The 16398-nt window shown below is 35.4% G+C and overlaps 1 protein-coding gene across 1 annotated transcript; it reads left to right on the top strand.

The window, feature by feature from the left end:
* Positions 1–1989: 1989 nt before the first annotated feature.
* On the top strand, positions 1990–15182 carry LOC110462246 (DNA replication licensing factor mcm2-like). The gene is made up of 15 exons (XM_021516131.1): positions 1990–2064; positions 4389–4597; positions 4773–4945; positions 5059–5144; positions 5826–6000; positions 6598–6707; positions 7344–7661; positions 8191–8325; positions 8798–8989; positions 9438–9782; positions 11123–11446; positions 11736–11891; positions 12473–12655; positions 12909–13064; positions 14536–15182. The coding sequence occupies exons 1-15, from the start codon at positions 2059–2061 to the stop codon at positions 14644–14646; spliced, it is 2679 nt and encodes an 892-aa protein (XP_021371806.1). The 5' UTR covers positions 1990–2058; the 3' UTR covers positions 14647–15182.
* The last annotated feature ends 1216 nt before the right edge of the window (positions 15183–16398 follow it).

The following is a 16398-nucleotide window of genomic DNA, read 5'->3' as shown; positions in this document are numbered from 1 at the left end:
TTAGGGGTTTAGATCGAATTTCGGTAAAAATGACACCCCCAATGATCATGGAATGACATCAACTGATTCTCCCGATGTCAGTATAACGTGACTGGGCGGAATGCTGTGCTGGCATGGCAATTCAGTGAGATAGCACTATAAAGTCGCCATCAGATCCAAGCTATCACAACTGAAGACCCTGTCTCCTGCATACACATACGCAAGCATGCATACACTTCACACATGGAGGCACGTCCTTAAATGACCTTAGCTGTTAATAGGGCGTTAAACAAAAATAAACCAAACCAAACAATCACGTTTTTTACGGGGTTTTTCCGTTTACATGTGTTGTTTGTTTTAACAAATTTTATTATATATATATAAATAAACATATATAAATGGATCAGATAACAGGCTAGGCCTATATCAATCTTCTCCATGATGGTGTAAATATGATATTATATATATACATGTAATTAATAAGCTATTTATATTATTGTATTCAATTCATACACTCAATCATACATTCATACATTTAACTACTTACACTCACTATACACACTCCTGTCAATACTCATTCACTATATGATATTTACAATATTATCTAGATTGACTAGCAACTATCAACAATTATGATTGAATTAGGTAATTACAGCAAATAATTCATTTAATTGTATGTACATGCCAAAAACATATATAATAGATTGATTATATTTAAACATTTATTTACATCATCCTAACCGTTTGGATGCATTGATGTACTTTTCAACATTAGACAAAATCAGTATATTTATTTCAGAAGGTAAATCAGTACTTCCAGATGTCAAAAGTTGAACATTTAAGTATCCAGCTCTGGTATAGATATCATGGATTAAGTTCATGGAATTAGAGTAATTTGGACAAGTGAAGAAGAAGTGTTCAGAATTTGCAATTGGATGACCACATGAACAGGAAGAATCAGGAGACAGATGGTCAGCAAATTTGTCATAATTTAAGTCACTGGCATTATTTCTAAGTTGGCAGAGGATAACATTTAACTTTCTAGGGCTACAATTTTGAAAAACAGAAGTAATATTTACAAGAGGGATTCTTTCATTATTCAATTTAGATTTGAATATATTTAATGATGGCGCTGAGGTTATTTCAGAATCAAGCGAATTCCATATTTTCATGACATCTGGAAAAAAACTATTGCCAAATATTTATTTTTTCTAAAGCGAGGAATATTAAAAAATCTGTGTTGTCTAAGATTATGAGGTGGAACAGCATCATTAAAATAAGGTTTAACAATGTCATGTAAATATACCGGTGTCATATGATTTAGAATTTTAAACATTAAAATAAGTTTGTGCTTATGATGCCTAGAAGAGAGCAGTTCAAACCCAGTTTCAGAATATAGTTTCTGATGTGATGTTCCACTTCGTAATCCAGTTATTATTTTCATGGTCTCAATTTGTACAGATTCTAATAGTTTCGCTTCGCCAATAGTGCAATTGTTCCAAATAACATCTGTATACTCAAGAATAGGTCTTACATAAGAATAATATAGTGTTATTAAAGCATTTCTGTCAACTTTGTATTTGAGTGTTCTTAAAATATTCAATCTTTTGCATGCTTTTTCATAGATTTCTGCGATGTGATTACTCCATGAACCTTTGGAGTTGAATAAAAGACCTAAGTGTTTATGATTAGTTATTTCATTTACTATTTGATTGTCAAAGAGAAGTGGAGGGTGATTTCGTTTTTTTTGTGTAACAATTAAGTGTTTTTACAAGTGTTTTATTAACACGTTGTAGAAACCGTAATACACTTTTTTTGGTAAAATCTTTTTTCCTGCATGCATATGATATGTAAGTGTTTATCGGTGTCCTTAGTGAGACATTTGATCAGATTCTGCTGAATAACACGTTTTAAATTAAATTGATGAAAATAAACTACAGAATAATGTTATACTGGGAAAAGTCCAGAGAGATTTATCTAATGAGTTCCGAACATCATTTGACCCCATGACCCTCGGGTCATGAACCCTTCTTTCCCGCGCTTTACGATCACGTTGTTTATAAAGACACAATAAACAGGATGGCGGTGAGTATAATATTTTCAGTAGAACAGAATATATACAGCGTGTATAATACATGTTTGATATAAACTTTACGTTTGATTTGCATTTTTTTGTATGACAAGGTTGTTTTGTTAATCGAAATCGTTACACTGACGATATATCTTGCCGATGTTTGTCAGGCTCGTGGCCACGCCATTTTTGCCTCGAAATTTTGCTTATAACTTTTTTTTCTTGGAGATCGCAACGTTATTTATTTCAAGCACTTTATTATTACCAAATCACTTTTATTGTTTAAAATGAACAATTGGGCGACTTGACCAGGTATACAAACACTGTCACAGACTGAGACAGATATTTTCTTGTAACCCTTTGCTATCCCCTCCCTAGTCCCCACAGGTGCTCGGGCTCTGGAATACATGTGATATTTAGGTATCGCACACCATTGTGATATACTAATTGATTTAGTAGTAGAAGGTGGTGCAATTTCTAGTTGGGTGCGATACGTAAACAGATAATGTTATATATATTCTAGAACCCAATTATTTACTATCACAGTGGTGTGATATATACTTCTTTGACCCATATATTCCAGAACCCGAGCACCTGTGGACAGTGGTCACTTCCTTTTTTCAACCCAGTGTCGTGTTGCACTTTAAACAGGTTGGGCACATACGAGTAACAATCCTCCATTTGAGTAACAATTTTATTATTGAAATTACGGACTTAGATAATCTTATTATGTGCTGAAATTGAATAAAGTGAAATAAAAACATTTTCAACAATAGGGTGGCTTTCTTTCAACGTAATCAAATGAAAAATACAATGTGGTACCATTGTTGTGCGCTATAATATGTTAATTCAGTTGCCTAATTTTTGTGAAAAGTGTGTTGTAGAGTTGCTATAAATAGCAAACAGAAAAAACCCTACTTATCTGTCACATTTGCACTGGATGGTCACATTGACTACACACTGAAGTCAATGGAGAACAAAGTCAGTGTTGTGATATGGTTTTTCCTTTTCTCAAAAAGTTAAGACGTCAGAATTGATAATTTTGTGTGCACAGATATACTTCATTGTGTTATTTATTAGATTTAGTTGAAAGAATATTGTCCTTTTTTGCTCCAAGTGTATTTGTGTTTTTATTTCACTTTATTCCCCATTTCAGTAATGAAGTTATTTCTCGAATGGGTAATTTTAAACTTCTTCTCAAATTCCACCAGTGGGATTGAGCTGAAACTTGCCAGAAATGATCCTGAGATAGTCCTGACCAAGTGTTATTTTTCGGGTTGGTGCAAAATCCAAGATGGCCACAATGACCGCCATCTTAAAAAACACATTTTAAACTTCTTCTCAACTTCCACCAGTGGGATTGAGAATATTTCATTGAAAGTTGAAAAGTTTCCTTTCTCCCTGTTGAGTCTTTGTATTGTAGTCAGATGACCGTTTAGGCCCATGGGCCTCTTGTTACCCATGTGCTGTTGTGCCCAACCTGTTTAACCTCCATCACCACACACATCCGCATCTGGTATGTAAATATGTTAACATATTTATGTACCAGATGAGGATTGTGGGGTAGGGAAGACTGTTTCATATTTTCACATTTTATACATACCAGATGCCATTACTAACTTCATTGCTCAGCAAGATCAACATGTTTTAATTTTACATATCATACTAGTAAATAACATGAAAAACTAAGCTGCACTCTTGTCTACTTATTTCAATCAGCACCACATCATCTTCCCAATGGATTTAGATATTTTCTTCACAATTTAAACATGCAACTAAATAACTAAGTATATAAACAAAAACAAAATGTAATGCTACTAGCTTTAATGCATGAGATTCACCAATGGTAGCTATCTAGGTTCATAAAAACATGCACAATATGTCAACTGCAAAAAAACCAAAAACTTATTGGACAGGTTTCATGGCTTTTTACAGCATTACAGGCTCCAGATCGTTATGACCAGAAATCTTCAAGGGAATCCAGTGATCAAGGACAGAAAAGCACTCCTTTTGACTCATATATATATCTGCCCCACTGTATCAAAATGTGCTATAACTGTTCCTTTTCAAAAGTTAACAATATGAACTTGTTGAAACTTGCAAACCTGTCACCAATTCCACATTTAAATTCCTCAGAGTGCTTGCTGATTGGATGATTTAGAATTTAGTTGCAAAAGTCTAGAAGGTTACATTTCCAGAAATACACTGGAAAAAACCATGGTCATATAATGAAATGTTATTTATTAAGTCCACCTGTGCACTGGTCCAGAGATAATGATTTACTTTTTTGACTTATTCCACTTCGCCCAAAGATAATAATAAAAACTTTTTGTTTTAGGAAGAAACATCATCGGATCCCTTCTCCACAGCAACAAGCCCTTCTAGACCCTCATCAAGAGGCAGAGGAGGGAGGAGAATTGACCCCATCACCTCAAGTCCGGGGCGTGATCTACCCCCATTTGAGGATGAGTCGGAACTCCTGGGAGATCCGGCAGGAGAAGAGGAAGAACAAGATGGAGAGGAACTCTTTGGTGACCAACTAGAACAGTCAGTATTAAATGTCCATCAGGCTTTTAATTAACTGATTCTGAATTGATAAATTTACAAGCATGTGCTATCTGGACAAATTTTGCCAAGAGATCAATTTTAAACATGCATCAATTGTAAAATGTAATGAGTTAATATGTCAAAACAATACAAGTTTAATGGGGTTTGTTTACAGGGACTATCGAGTAATACCAGCTCTAGATGTATATGATCAGGATGGCATGGACGATGATGGAGATTTCTCAGATCTGTCCGAGACGGCAAGGCAAGCTGCTGAAAGAGAAATACGGCAGAGGGAGCGAGAGGAAGGAATTCTTACAGGGCGCATGAGGAGAGGATTAATGTATGGTAAGAAATTTGAGTCATCATTAAGGAATTCCATTCAAACTTGAAAGAAAGTTGATTAAATTTGTTTCTTTTTAACAAAATCATTGACTAAACTTGTTATGGTTTGTTTACAGAGGAATCTGATGAGGAAGATGAATCTGCCCCCAGGAAAAGGCGACGGGCTGAACGAGCTGCAGAGGGAGAAATGGATGATGATGAAGTAACAATCTTTTACACAATTAATGATTAATTTGAATCATGGCAAAGTTCCTAGTAAATCCTTTTTCTGACATACATTCAGCTTCAGCTTTCCAGTTAGGGACTATATGGTGTTTTGGAACAAGCATCAATTAAAGTCCTTTTCCAGTAAATATTTCTATTGCCACTAGAAGTGTCACAATTTACTGTGATGCACTTGTACCGCGATTATTTATGTTCGATTCACGATATATTTTTTTCCGGATTTTTAATGCGTCACGATTTGAATATTAGTCTATGCCGCTTCAGCCAAAACATCTGTGAGACGTTCAATTTCATTGGCTGATCTCTAAACCCTCAACCAATCGTCTGCGAGGTTGCAATTTTCACAAAGCATTCATAACAAAATGGCGGACCGCCGTAAGGAAATGAAAATTTGTGATGCTCCGGCAAGCTTCAAATCAAAAGTATGGAAACACTGGGGGTTTCCGTGTATCGACGGCTTATATATCTCATTTTGTTTATATTTTAAAATAAAGGTGTATCGTGACAGCTCTAATTGCCACATACCATTTGTAGGGGTCAAATTGAATCTATGAATAAAACACTAAATTGTGGCCTGCCTAGAAGTAGAAATGTTGTGAGCTGATTATCATATAACCATTTTCGATATATTTCTATTTGTTTTCTTTCATTTCTACAGATGATTGAGAGTATTGAAAACCTTGAAGACATGAAAGGACACACTGTTCGGGAATGGGTTTCCATGTTAGGACCCAAGACGGAAATAAAAAACAGATTTAAAAACTTCCTGCGGACATTTGTCGACTCCAAAGGCCATAATGTGTACAGAGAAAAAATTCGACAAATGGTGGAAGGTATGCTCACTTCTGTTCATCTGATGATCCTGTTAAATATCAATTAGCTTTGTTTACAATTATCTCTGTCAATTTCTTTTGGATATATTATTCACTTTGTCTTTTAACTTATTTCAATAAACTTCTTGAAATAAAAAATCCTGGCTAGATTAGTACTAGATAGCATAAAAATGTACCAGCCTGCTTTTCCTTTATTTATACATTTTACCAATAAACTAATTGTGTATTCTTAACATTTTTCCAATCTTGATGTCCTTCAGAGACAGTTTTGGGTGATTTTTTTTCTACAAAAGTTAGTCAATATGTTATTGTATTGGGGAGGCAGGAGACACCTGTACTAATATAAGTGGTAGGGTTCAAACCACATCTGCCTACGGTTTCATACATTAAATGCGTTCAATTGGTGTGGAAAGATGTCTTCCACTCCTCCCATACAATTCGTTCTAGAACTGCTCTCCTTTGTAAAAGATCTGGTCCAGCAAAATAAATTGTGTAGAAATGAAAAAACATTCAACTTTATTAATTAAGACCTGCAAGATAAAGACTCTTTTGATGATTTTTCATGATCTCATTTATGGATTATTGCTTTATTTTTAGCCAATAAAGAAAGTCTGATCATTGATTATAACTTGCTGGCATCAGTAGAACAAGTGTTGGCCTATTTCTTGCCAGAGGCACCAACAGAAATGTTACAGAATTTTGATGAGGTAAGTGTTTGGATGAAAATGTTAGTTATATAATGTTATGAAATCAGGGTTTGTAACTTTGTACAGGCCTTGAAAAGGCTCTAATAACAAAGGATTGGCCTCGAAAAGCCCCAAAATTGATGAAAAAGGCCCTAAAACCCTTTAAATTTAACAAAAATGTCTTGAAAGGATACAAAAGAGCCTTGACATTGAGTAAATGATCATATATCTATGATTGTATGTTAGTTTTGGTGGTTTTGTGGTGTTATTCTGATAAAAAATGAATTCAGAAAATATAAGAATGAAATGTTAGTTTTGAGTTAGTTTCTAGATTTTCGTACTGCCAACCAGTTAGTTTTTGGGGTTGTTAGGTGGAAGTGACTTTGGAGACATCAAGGTTACACATCCAAGTCTCCGTATTTTGAGAATTATTTGCAAACTTTACTAAGAAAGACAACTAAAAGGTTCTAAAAAGCCTTGAATTTTGTAATAAAATTCCTGTAGGAACCCTGGAAATGTCCTCCAGGATTTTCATAAACATTGGTATAGCAGTATGACAGAAGATTCCGATACAGTCCTGAGCACATCAGCGTTATCGTGTTAGGGTTGATATTTGGAAGAAAATTGTTCTCAAGTTGTAATAAAATATATTTTCAGGCTGCAAAGGAAGTGGTGTTGAGCATGTACCCCAACTATGAGAAGATCGTCAAAGAAATACATGTGCGGATTGGGGAGCTACCTCTGATAGAAGAACTGCGTTCTTTACGTCAGCTTCATTTGAACCAGCTGATCAGAACTAGTGGTGTTGTGACCAGCTCTACAGGTGTACTACCCCAGCTCAGTGTCATCAAATATGACTGTAACAAATGTAACTTCATCCTTGGTCCATTTTACCAGTCACAGAACAACGAGGTGAAACCAGGCTCATGTCCCGAGTGCCAGTCTACTGGACCCTTTGAAATCAACATGGAACAGGTCAGTGTCATTTACCAGAAAAAATGTTATCAAACAATTGTTGCTTTTGTGGAGTATTGGTAATAGTGTAACCAGGGTTTGTGTTGGGGGAATCATATCCTTTTCAATTCTGAACTAAATAGAAATAAAAGCGAAATTTGTACATCATGGTTCTGTTGGCCTAAAAACTGACACACAGAAACTGGGAAATAGTGAGGAAGTTTTTAACAAATTTACTGACGTAACCAATATGAAATTGTGTCCTGGATAATTTCCAAGACTAGTAAGTCTATAAACTTTGGTTGGTGTAGACTGATAACATATCTTCAAGAATTATGTCTGTAGATCTACCACTAAAGATGAACACTGAATACACAAGTTCCAATTATTATCTTGCTTGTACTTACGTCAATCATGGTCAAATTCAGGTATGTGGACTAAAAAACATTGCCATTTAGAAATGTAGCAACTCCAAGGATGATGCTCGAGTGTGTATTCATACCAGTTTTATTTCTGACCAAATTAAAGTATAAGTGACATTATCTTTCAGACAATTTATAAAAATTATCAAAGAATCACATTACAAGAAAGTCCTGGCAAGGTTCCGGCGGGACGGTTGCCTCGATCCAAGGATGCCATTTTACTGGACGACCAGGTGGATATGTGTAAACCTGGAGATGAAATTGTAAGTCTAGTTTGTAGAGTTACTGTAAGGTAAAATACTTCCATTGTTTTTAACTCTAAAATAATAGATGTTGAAATATGAACAGGAATATTTCAACTGTTGTTAAATATTATGTCCTTTTCATGCAGTTGATGTGCAAATTTCATAAATATAGGGCCCCTTACGCCTTATGGAGCTGTGATCTGTATTTAAACATGTGATTGCTGCATTTTATGCATATATTTTCATTGTTCAATTGTTACATATAATCATTTGTATTGTTGGAACATTTGTATGTATATTTATAATGTTTGAACTTGTGAAGATATTCCATCCCGAATTGTTTGAAATTTCAATGCATGTATCTAGAAAATATAGAAATATCTACATAGATATTTTAATTGTTTGTTAACTTTAAGATCATTTAACTTTATCGTAAGATAGTACTTGCGTTGTCTGAAATTTTTATGTTAATTTGTATTGTTTGTTGCAGGAACTGACCGGTATCTACCATAATAACTATGATGGCTCGTTAAACATTGCGAATGGTTTCCCAGTGTTTGCCACGGTTATTCAAGCCAACCACATCACAAAGAAAGATGATAAAATGGCTGCCAGCTGTTTGACAGATGAAGACATCAAAGCCATTATTCATTTATCCAAAGATGAAAGAATTGGAGAGAGGGTATGCTTGTTTCATTCATATCTTTAAAAAGAAAGTTTTAATAATCTTTAAAAAAAAAGTTTTAATATTAGCTTCAATGATATTTTACATTCAGATTAAGACAGTGACAAGTTTGTACATTCCTATTAAGGTTATTTGTACATTCCTATTCAGGTTATTTGACTGTTGGGTGGATACTTTTTTTGCCAATAAATGAAATATACATTTTCTACTCTATTATTAAAATATTTACCTTGACAGTTTTGTACATTAAAGGATTTTAACAAATGTAGAGGGCATTAACTTTCTAATACCTGTCCAAAGTCAGAGTTTGTAAAAGAATAGTGACGGTAGGGTATTAAAATGGTATACAGGTTGATATTTTGTATAATTGTACAACCTTGTATAGTAAGTTACACTGAAAACATTCCATTCTTAGGTATTTAAAACAATTTCATTTTTTTCCCAGATCTTCGCAAGTATTGCACCTTCCATTTATGGTCACGAAGATATTAAACGTGCACTTGCCCTTGCCATATTTGGTGGTGAGCCTAAAAACCCTGGTGGCAAGCATAAAGTGCGAGGTGACATTAATGTGTTATGCTGTGGGGATCCTGGCACAGCCAAATCCCAGTTCCTCAAATATGTGGAGAAGACTGCACCTAGGGTAGTGTTTACCACCGGTCAAGGTGCCTCCGCTGTAGGTCTGACCGCTTATGTCCAGAGGAATCCCATTTCCAAGGAATGGACGTTGGAGGCAGGAGCTCTCGTGCTGGCAGACAAGGGAATCTGTGTTATTGACGAGTTTGATAAGGTAAAATTTTAATCAAGCAAATGATATGAAAAATAATAAGAATTTGTTACACAAGTTGAACATGCACTACTTTAATAAATGATTGAAGCAAATGATGTATCTTTAAAACCATGCGACATTTGAATTATAGTTTAGAGTGGCATGAATTTAGCAGGGATCTGCCTATTCAGTTTATAATATTCTTCATACAAAATTGTGATTACCCTTTGTCTAGAACATTAACCCTTAGGCTGCTACGCACAGCATATGCTGTCTTAAAAAGTCTGGTCGTCAGTGCTACGCACGGCATATGCCGTTTCTCGGTTTGCAGGTTTTGATCGGTAGCCAGGAAGTGTGAAGTTGGGTTGTTGCTATACTAAACCCGAACGTGTATAGTAGAATGCTTCTGATTGGTTGTTTTGTCATTACTTTTGATATTCCCGGCAGTGTACACTAGTAATGACCAAAGGTGTGCGAGAGAATTTCAAATCGAAAAAAAGTAAAAAAATGGCGGACATGTAGATTGAACCTAGGAATAAACATTTATTCTCCAGCGTCACCTACAATGATAATAAAGGTTTTAAAGGGTTTGACATGGTTGATGTGGAAATACTTCAGTGTAACATAATATGTAACTTTCCAATGAACGGCTTTGTGCCCTACGCAAACAGGAAAATATCGGCGGACTTAGGCGCACATGTCGTCTGCAGGTGAGGCCAAATTGAACATTGACATTTATACGTTTTGAGTCGATTTATTTCTTCAAACTTTTTATTGATGATTTAATCATAAACTAGACCGTAGCTAAGATATATCTATATGCCGACTGTGACAGTAAATATATTGAATGACGACCTGAAACCTGTAGCAAATCACATGCAATTCTTGACGGAATACCTGACATTTTTACCGGAGAATCTCCGTGTAAATGTACAGCGTCTTATGTCAAAAATGAAGTTTACAACCTCTGTTATCATTTGCCAATCACATTTGCGGACATTTAAAAAAAAAAAAGATCTTTCTCTTGCTTAAATCCGATTAATTAAAAGTTTAACCTTTTATTACCTTTTATTACCGCCTGTACAGGTAAATACTGAAGCAACTTTAGAATTGAAAACATTAATATAAACTAGAGACAACAACGAACAATTTTCATATAACTTTTTTTCACATATATAACAAATATTTTTCAAGTTGTGCACATTTTTATATTTCAGTAACTAATTCAGCAGTGGTGTCCCATTACATAGAAATCAATGTAGCAGCCTAAGGGTTAATTATTCTTGAAACGAAAATTAAATAAAAATGTCCTGACCTTGTAAATGTCATGATCACTTGATTACACATTTCTTACTAAACAGATGAATGACTCTGACAGAACAAGTATACACGAGGCAATGGAACAGCAGACAATCTCCATCTCCAAAGCCGGCATAGTTACCTCCCTTCAGGCTAGGTGTGCTGTGTTGGCAGCAGCCAACCCTATCGGCGGTCGGTATGACCCTTCACTCACATTTGCGGAGAATGTTGATCTGACAGAGCCAATTGTGTCACGATTTGACGTCCTGTGTGTGGTGAGGGACACAGTGGATCCCATTCAGGATGAGAGACTTGCCAGATTTGTGACTGGTAGTCACATTAAACACCACCCCGATGCAAGTGATACCCAGGCTGATGAGAATCTGGTAAGTTGTAAAAAAACATTGAAAAATTCACTCCCTTATCCCCTTCCCTTATCAGAACGCTCCAACAGTCCAACATAGGCTGTAATTATAATGCAGACAATTAGTCGTAACTGCTTATGATCCTGAAGGTTTCTCCCAAAAGTATTTAGATTCAGATTTATGCAGCAGTCATCTCTGTCAAATGATTTCTAAGTTGATTCACCAGAGGAATACTTTTATGAATAAATAAGAAGGCTTCTTGTGGTAACAATGTTAGAAAATATGAAATGTTATGATATACTTTACACAGAACGTGCTGAACACAAACTCTTCTGTGGAGCCACTTCCTCAGGATCTCCTGAAGAAATACATCACCTACTGTAAGGAGAAAGTGCACCCCAAGTTACACAAGATGGATCAGGACAAAATTGCCAAGATGTATGCAGAACTCCGACGGGAATCAATGGTAAGTCTTGATTTTAGAGTTGTATGCCTGTAATAAAAGCAGAAAATCAAGTATACCGGTAGCAGGTTTTTTTAGGAGAAAAAAGTCCTAGGATTTAGTAGTTATTTATAGAAAGTAATAGCATTAAAAGCGACTGCTTGGTGTCTTTCACATTTAATACATATAACAGTTGCTTTTGGAATGAAGCCAGGGCCTATGTATGACTTTTGGAAATCATGAAAGTAACAGACATTTTAAACTTGACAAGTTGTCAATGAGATTTTCAGTTTCTGACTCCAAGTCTTGAAACTTCAAATGATTTTCTTTAGAGTCAGAATCTACCATGTTAATAGTTGCTGGGCATGAAAAGAAGGCACAGTCACGCTATCGGGTTTAGCACTTGGGTCTGGCTGTGCCCCTGGGGACCCTTGGTTATCACAAGGAAAGGTCCGTAATAAAGGAAGGGTGTTGCTGAGGGAGTCAAAATTGGAAAATGTTTGTGATGTTCTATATAATGCAAATATTTAGCCATGTTTGCTTAAATATCCAGGCCCTCTCAGCCTCATTATTTTCTACACAAAATCTTCTTTATTTTCTTACAGTCCACAGGAAGTATTCCCATCACAGTCCGTCATATAGAATCCATGATCAGGATGGCTGAGGCACACGCCAAAATGCATCTCCGCGATTATGTGAATGAAGACGACGTTAATATGGCAATCCGCATCATGCTCGAGAGTTTCATTAGTACACAGAAATTCAGCATCACAAGAACCATGAGAAAGGTATGTAGGATTCCATTTTTACTGTCTTTAATTCACCCTCATCTACGTTAAATGCTGATGGGCAGTTACTGAAATCAATTAATTAAACTTTGTGAGAAAAGTATTTGGGATAGAGAATTTTCTATATTAAGCTCAACGTGAAATCATATGAAAAAGATTTTTTTTTATGGCATTAATGTGCTACCTTGAGTTACATTTTATTTGTTGTAGACGTTCAGCAAATACTTATTTTAGTAACACTTATTTTTTGCAGACGTTCAGCCGCTACCTTGCCTTCAGAAAGGACAACAATGAGCTTCTTCTCTTCATCCTCACCCAGCTGGCTGCTGACCAGATGTCCTTCAACAGGAATAGGTTTGGCATGGAGCAAGAGTCCATTGAAATTTCTGAAAAGGATCTTCAGGATAAGGTCAGTACAGTGATCAGTTATTATGAGTGAGTTTGGTTTTATAGGGAAAGGACTGTTTTTAACAGTTTAAATGCCAAAACCATGGAATATGAGACATTTTCAAATACTGGACACCATCCAGAATAATGCTCAGTCATTAACGGAAAAGTAAAATGTTTGATGCAAAAAAGTGGGTCTTAAGATATATAGGTTACACAACGAGTGGTTGTTGAATATGGTATATATTTCACGCGAGTTAGTTAATTTTCAAAAGTTACAAAAGACACGAGCTTTAGCGAGTGTCTTTTTATAAATTTTGAAAATTAACTAACGAGAGTGAAATAAATACCATACTCAACAACCACGAGTCGTGTGATCTTTTTCTACCACAATCTCAGTCGGAAACAGCTAGAGTATTTCCTGATTTGAATAGCATACACACATTTTGTTGACAAGGCTGGCATAGTGATATGACCCATATGTAAAAAGTCACTCATTAATATTCAAAAATGACTTTTGTTTACAAATTTGATAATTTTCAAAATTAATGTTTCAGTTACAACTTCGTAAAAAAAAAATTAGATGCACAACTTTAAATATTGAGAGTATGCAATATTGCATTAATTAATATAAATCAACCACAGACTAGATGCACGTAAGCATGTCATACGAAGTCTGCATCGTGCCAAGTGATGAAGACGAACTAATTGCTGTCAATGTCCAAAACCATAGGGGACGTTTATAGTGAGAGTTCCCCCATAGACAGGCCCTCCAAATATACGGGACGTGTGGAGAACGAAATATTTTCCGACACTGTTACAGATCTTGTTTGGGTTTCCCAGAGACATATATATTACGTCTCTGGGTTTCACGACCTGGACACACGACAGTATGGCGTTGAAGCGATATCGAGCGTCTGTAGCAATTTTGCCTGAAACTAGCGATCAAATCTTTAAGCATCATCTTCTTTTGGTATTGCCTTAATAACCTCCTTTTCCCATCGCATAACCTCACCAATATTTGCCGGATGAGGACAGCAAACGACATAAACAAAACAGCACGCGGCAAAAAGCGCGTGAAAAAAGTCGTCTGGTCAAGGTTCATCTTCTCGACCAATCAAAACTACGGAAGGTCATATACCACGTGTGGTGTATAACTCAAACCCTCATGTTTGGCAACTTAAGAATCTTGCCCTCGAGTTGTGATTCCCCTTTCTCACCCCAAAGGGGGTGAGAGATTCTATTATTCAAATTCTTGGCAACATTTTTGTCATCAAGCCCATAAATAGTGCTAATAATTAAATTCAGGCAATTTGGTGTCATTGATTCAGAAATCAAATTCAAAATTTGGAACAATTTGAGATGTTCAATACTAGACATATTCAGACTACAATTCTGTATGGAAACAGATGAAAGAAACATAAATGCACCAGAGAAACTGAAATTTTGTGTTTGATTTATTGTTAAATTTGACATTCTTTCCAACTTTTCAGGCTCGACAGATCAACATCAGTAACCTGACATCATTTTATGACAGTGAAATCTTCAAATCGAACCGATTCAGTCGGGATTCCAAGAGGAAAGTGATCGTTCAAAGTGTGTGAATGATGGAAGGATTTCCAAACTGTTAATAATGAACAAAACTGATTAATGTGCTATAAGTTGATAGCTGACATAACTTTCCAGAAGAAAGGGTTAAGGTCTCTATATGCTGTGTAAGACATAGGTCTTTACACTGCTAACGTACAAAAATTCCTGGAACTGAACTTTCTCATGCCAGTGAATGCAGCATTTGTTAAATGTCAAGAAGTATAGCTCAGAATTTCAAATAATGTACATGTCTTGGCTATGTACATGGAACTGTGATTTTGTACATGTATATTGTATGTTGGTGCCTTGAGGAGAAACAACATATGTATATTTACCCTGATGTTGCATGTGCTATTTTGTTTCAAACGACGTGTATCATCAATCTTATCTTGTAAAATAATGAAAAACTAATGAAATTTAAATGTACATTCAATACATGTATTTAAAAAATGTTAAGTATAATGTGTTTTTGTCTTCAGAATGGTAATCATGAATGATTCTGTTTGAAGTAAACTACCTATGGTACAGACATTGAAATTAATTAATTCTGTCTTCTTTTTGTCGTATTGAAAGCTGGGGATACCAGGTATTAAGTTTGGTGTGTCTGAAGCCTGCTTCACTTCAGTTTACATTCAATAACTGCATTTTCAGCCAAATTTGGTATTCCCATACATAATGGCAAATCCCTGGCAAATTTTAGACATGCATATAGTTAAAGTACTCTGTAATTGGATTTAATGCTGTAATTGCCTTAATCATGGTTCAGTTTCATCAAAATTTCCTTCTGCAAGTGCAATAGCCAATGTCATGAGTGTATATTTAAGCTTAAAAATAATTTTGAGATTGCAAGCAAATATTAAAGTATATTGTGCAGGTTCATATTGACCAAATTTGGTATGCACATAAATTTGCACATTTTACACCTAGTATTTCTACACTAAACCGAGGACAATAGGTATAACTTTGTCCGTAAAGCCAGGATATAAGTTCTATGAATTTGCTTACTTTGAGATGTAAAATTTGAATTATGTGTAATCAAAATAAATGTTGCATAGCGGACAAAATATTGTTGGTGCTTGGCAAACATTGGCTATATACACATATATAGCTATGGTAGTATGGCTTGGGCAACAAAGTCTTAACGTCTTTTCCTATATACAGTTGTGAAATGTTGATCTTTGTTTGGATATGAAATTAAAAATGTGCATCTTAACCTCTTCGACCTTGGGAGATAAAGCTGTAAATATTGTTTAATGCATTTCATCTCGATGACCTCAAATACAGACAAAGGTCATTATTTGAACAAATTTGGTGGTCCTTCAACCCAGTAAACCAGTGGCTGCTTATTCATGATACTATGTTTTATCCCTGTGGCCTTCAATGAACATCAAACTTAACAATTCTGATGGTCGTTCATCCCTGCAAGGTACTCACCAAATATAACTTGGGCAGCTCCCAAGTACTGTAGAAGTAGTTTGGCATAGAAGGATGGGGGCTCAATAAAATGAATATTTCTTGTAATGTTGCCAACAAATCTAGACCTTATGTATTTTTAGAGGAGTTTTTTTGAAGGTTTTTTACAATTTCTTGTTCAAGCTGTAAATTAATAAGAAAAACTTATTCTGTCAATGATTTTGAAAAAAATTGAAGAGATTTAAAGCAGAATACTGTTTTCAAGGATTAAACATGACTTTTTGATCGTTTGACATGATTTCAGTGAGTAACAAGAAGGTTGGTTTGAGCACAAGAACGGTTTCATGAATACG

Source organism: Mizuhopecten yessoensis, unplaced genomic scaffold (genome assembly GCF_002113885.1).
Source record: "Mizuhopecten yessoensis strain PY_sf001 unplaced genomic scaffold, ASM211388v2 scaffold10765, whole genome shotgun sequence".
In the NCBI taxonomy this organism is placed as follows: domain Eukaryota; kingdom Metazoa; phylum Mollusca; class Bivalvia; order Pectinida; family Pectinidae; genus Mizuhopecten; species Mizuhopecten yessoensis.
This window is presented reverse-complemented; position numbering and strand designations above follow the sequence as displayed.

Bases quoted from the DNA above. Each gene is read 5' to 3' on its own strand.
- LOC110462246 (XM_021516131.1), top strand. The intron at 5,145-5,825 runs GTAACAATCTTT...TCATTTCTACAG, and splicing joins GAGAAATGGATGATGATGAA to ATGATTGAGAGTATTGAAAA. The intron at 9,783-11,122 runs GTAAAATTTTAA...CTTACTAAACAG, and splicing joins TTATTGACGAGTTTGATAAG to ATGAATGACTCTGACAGAAC.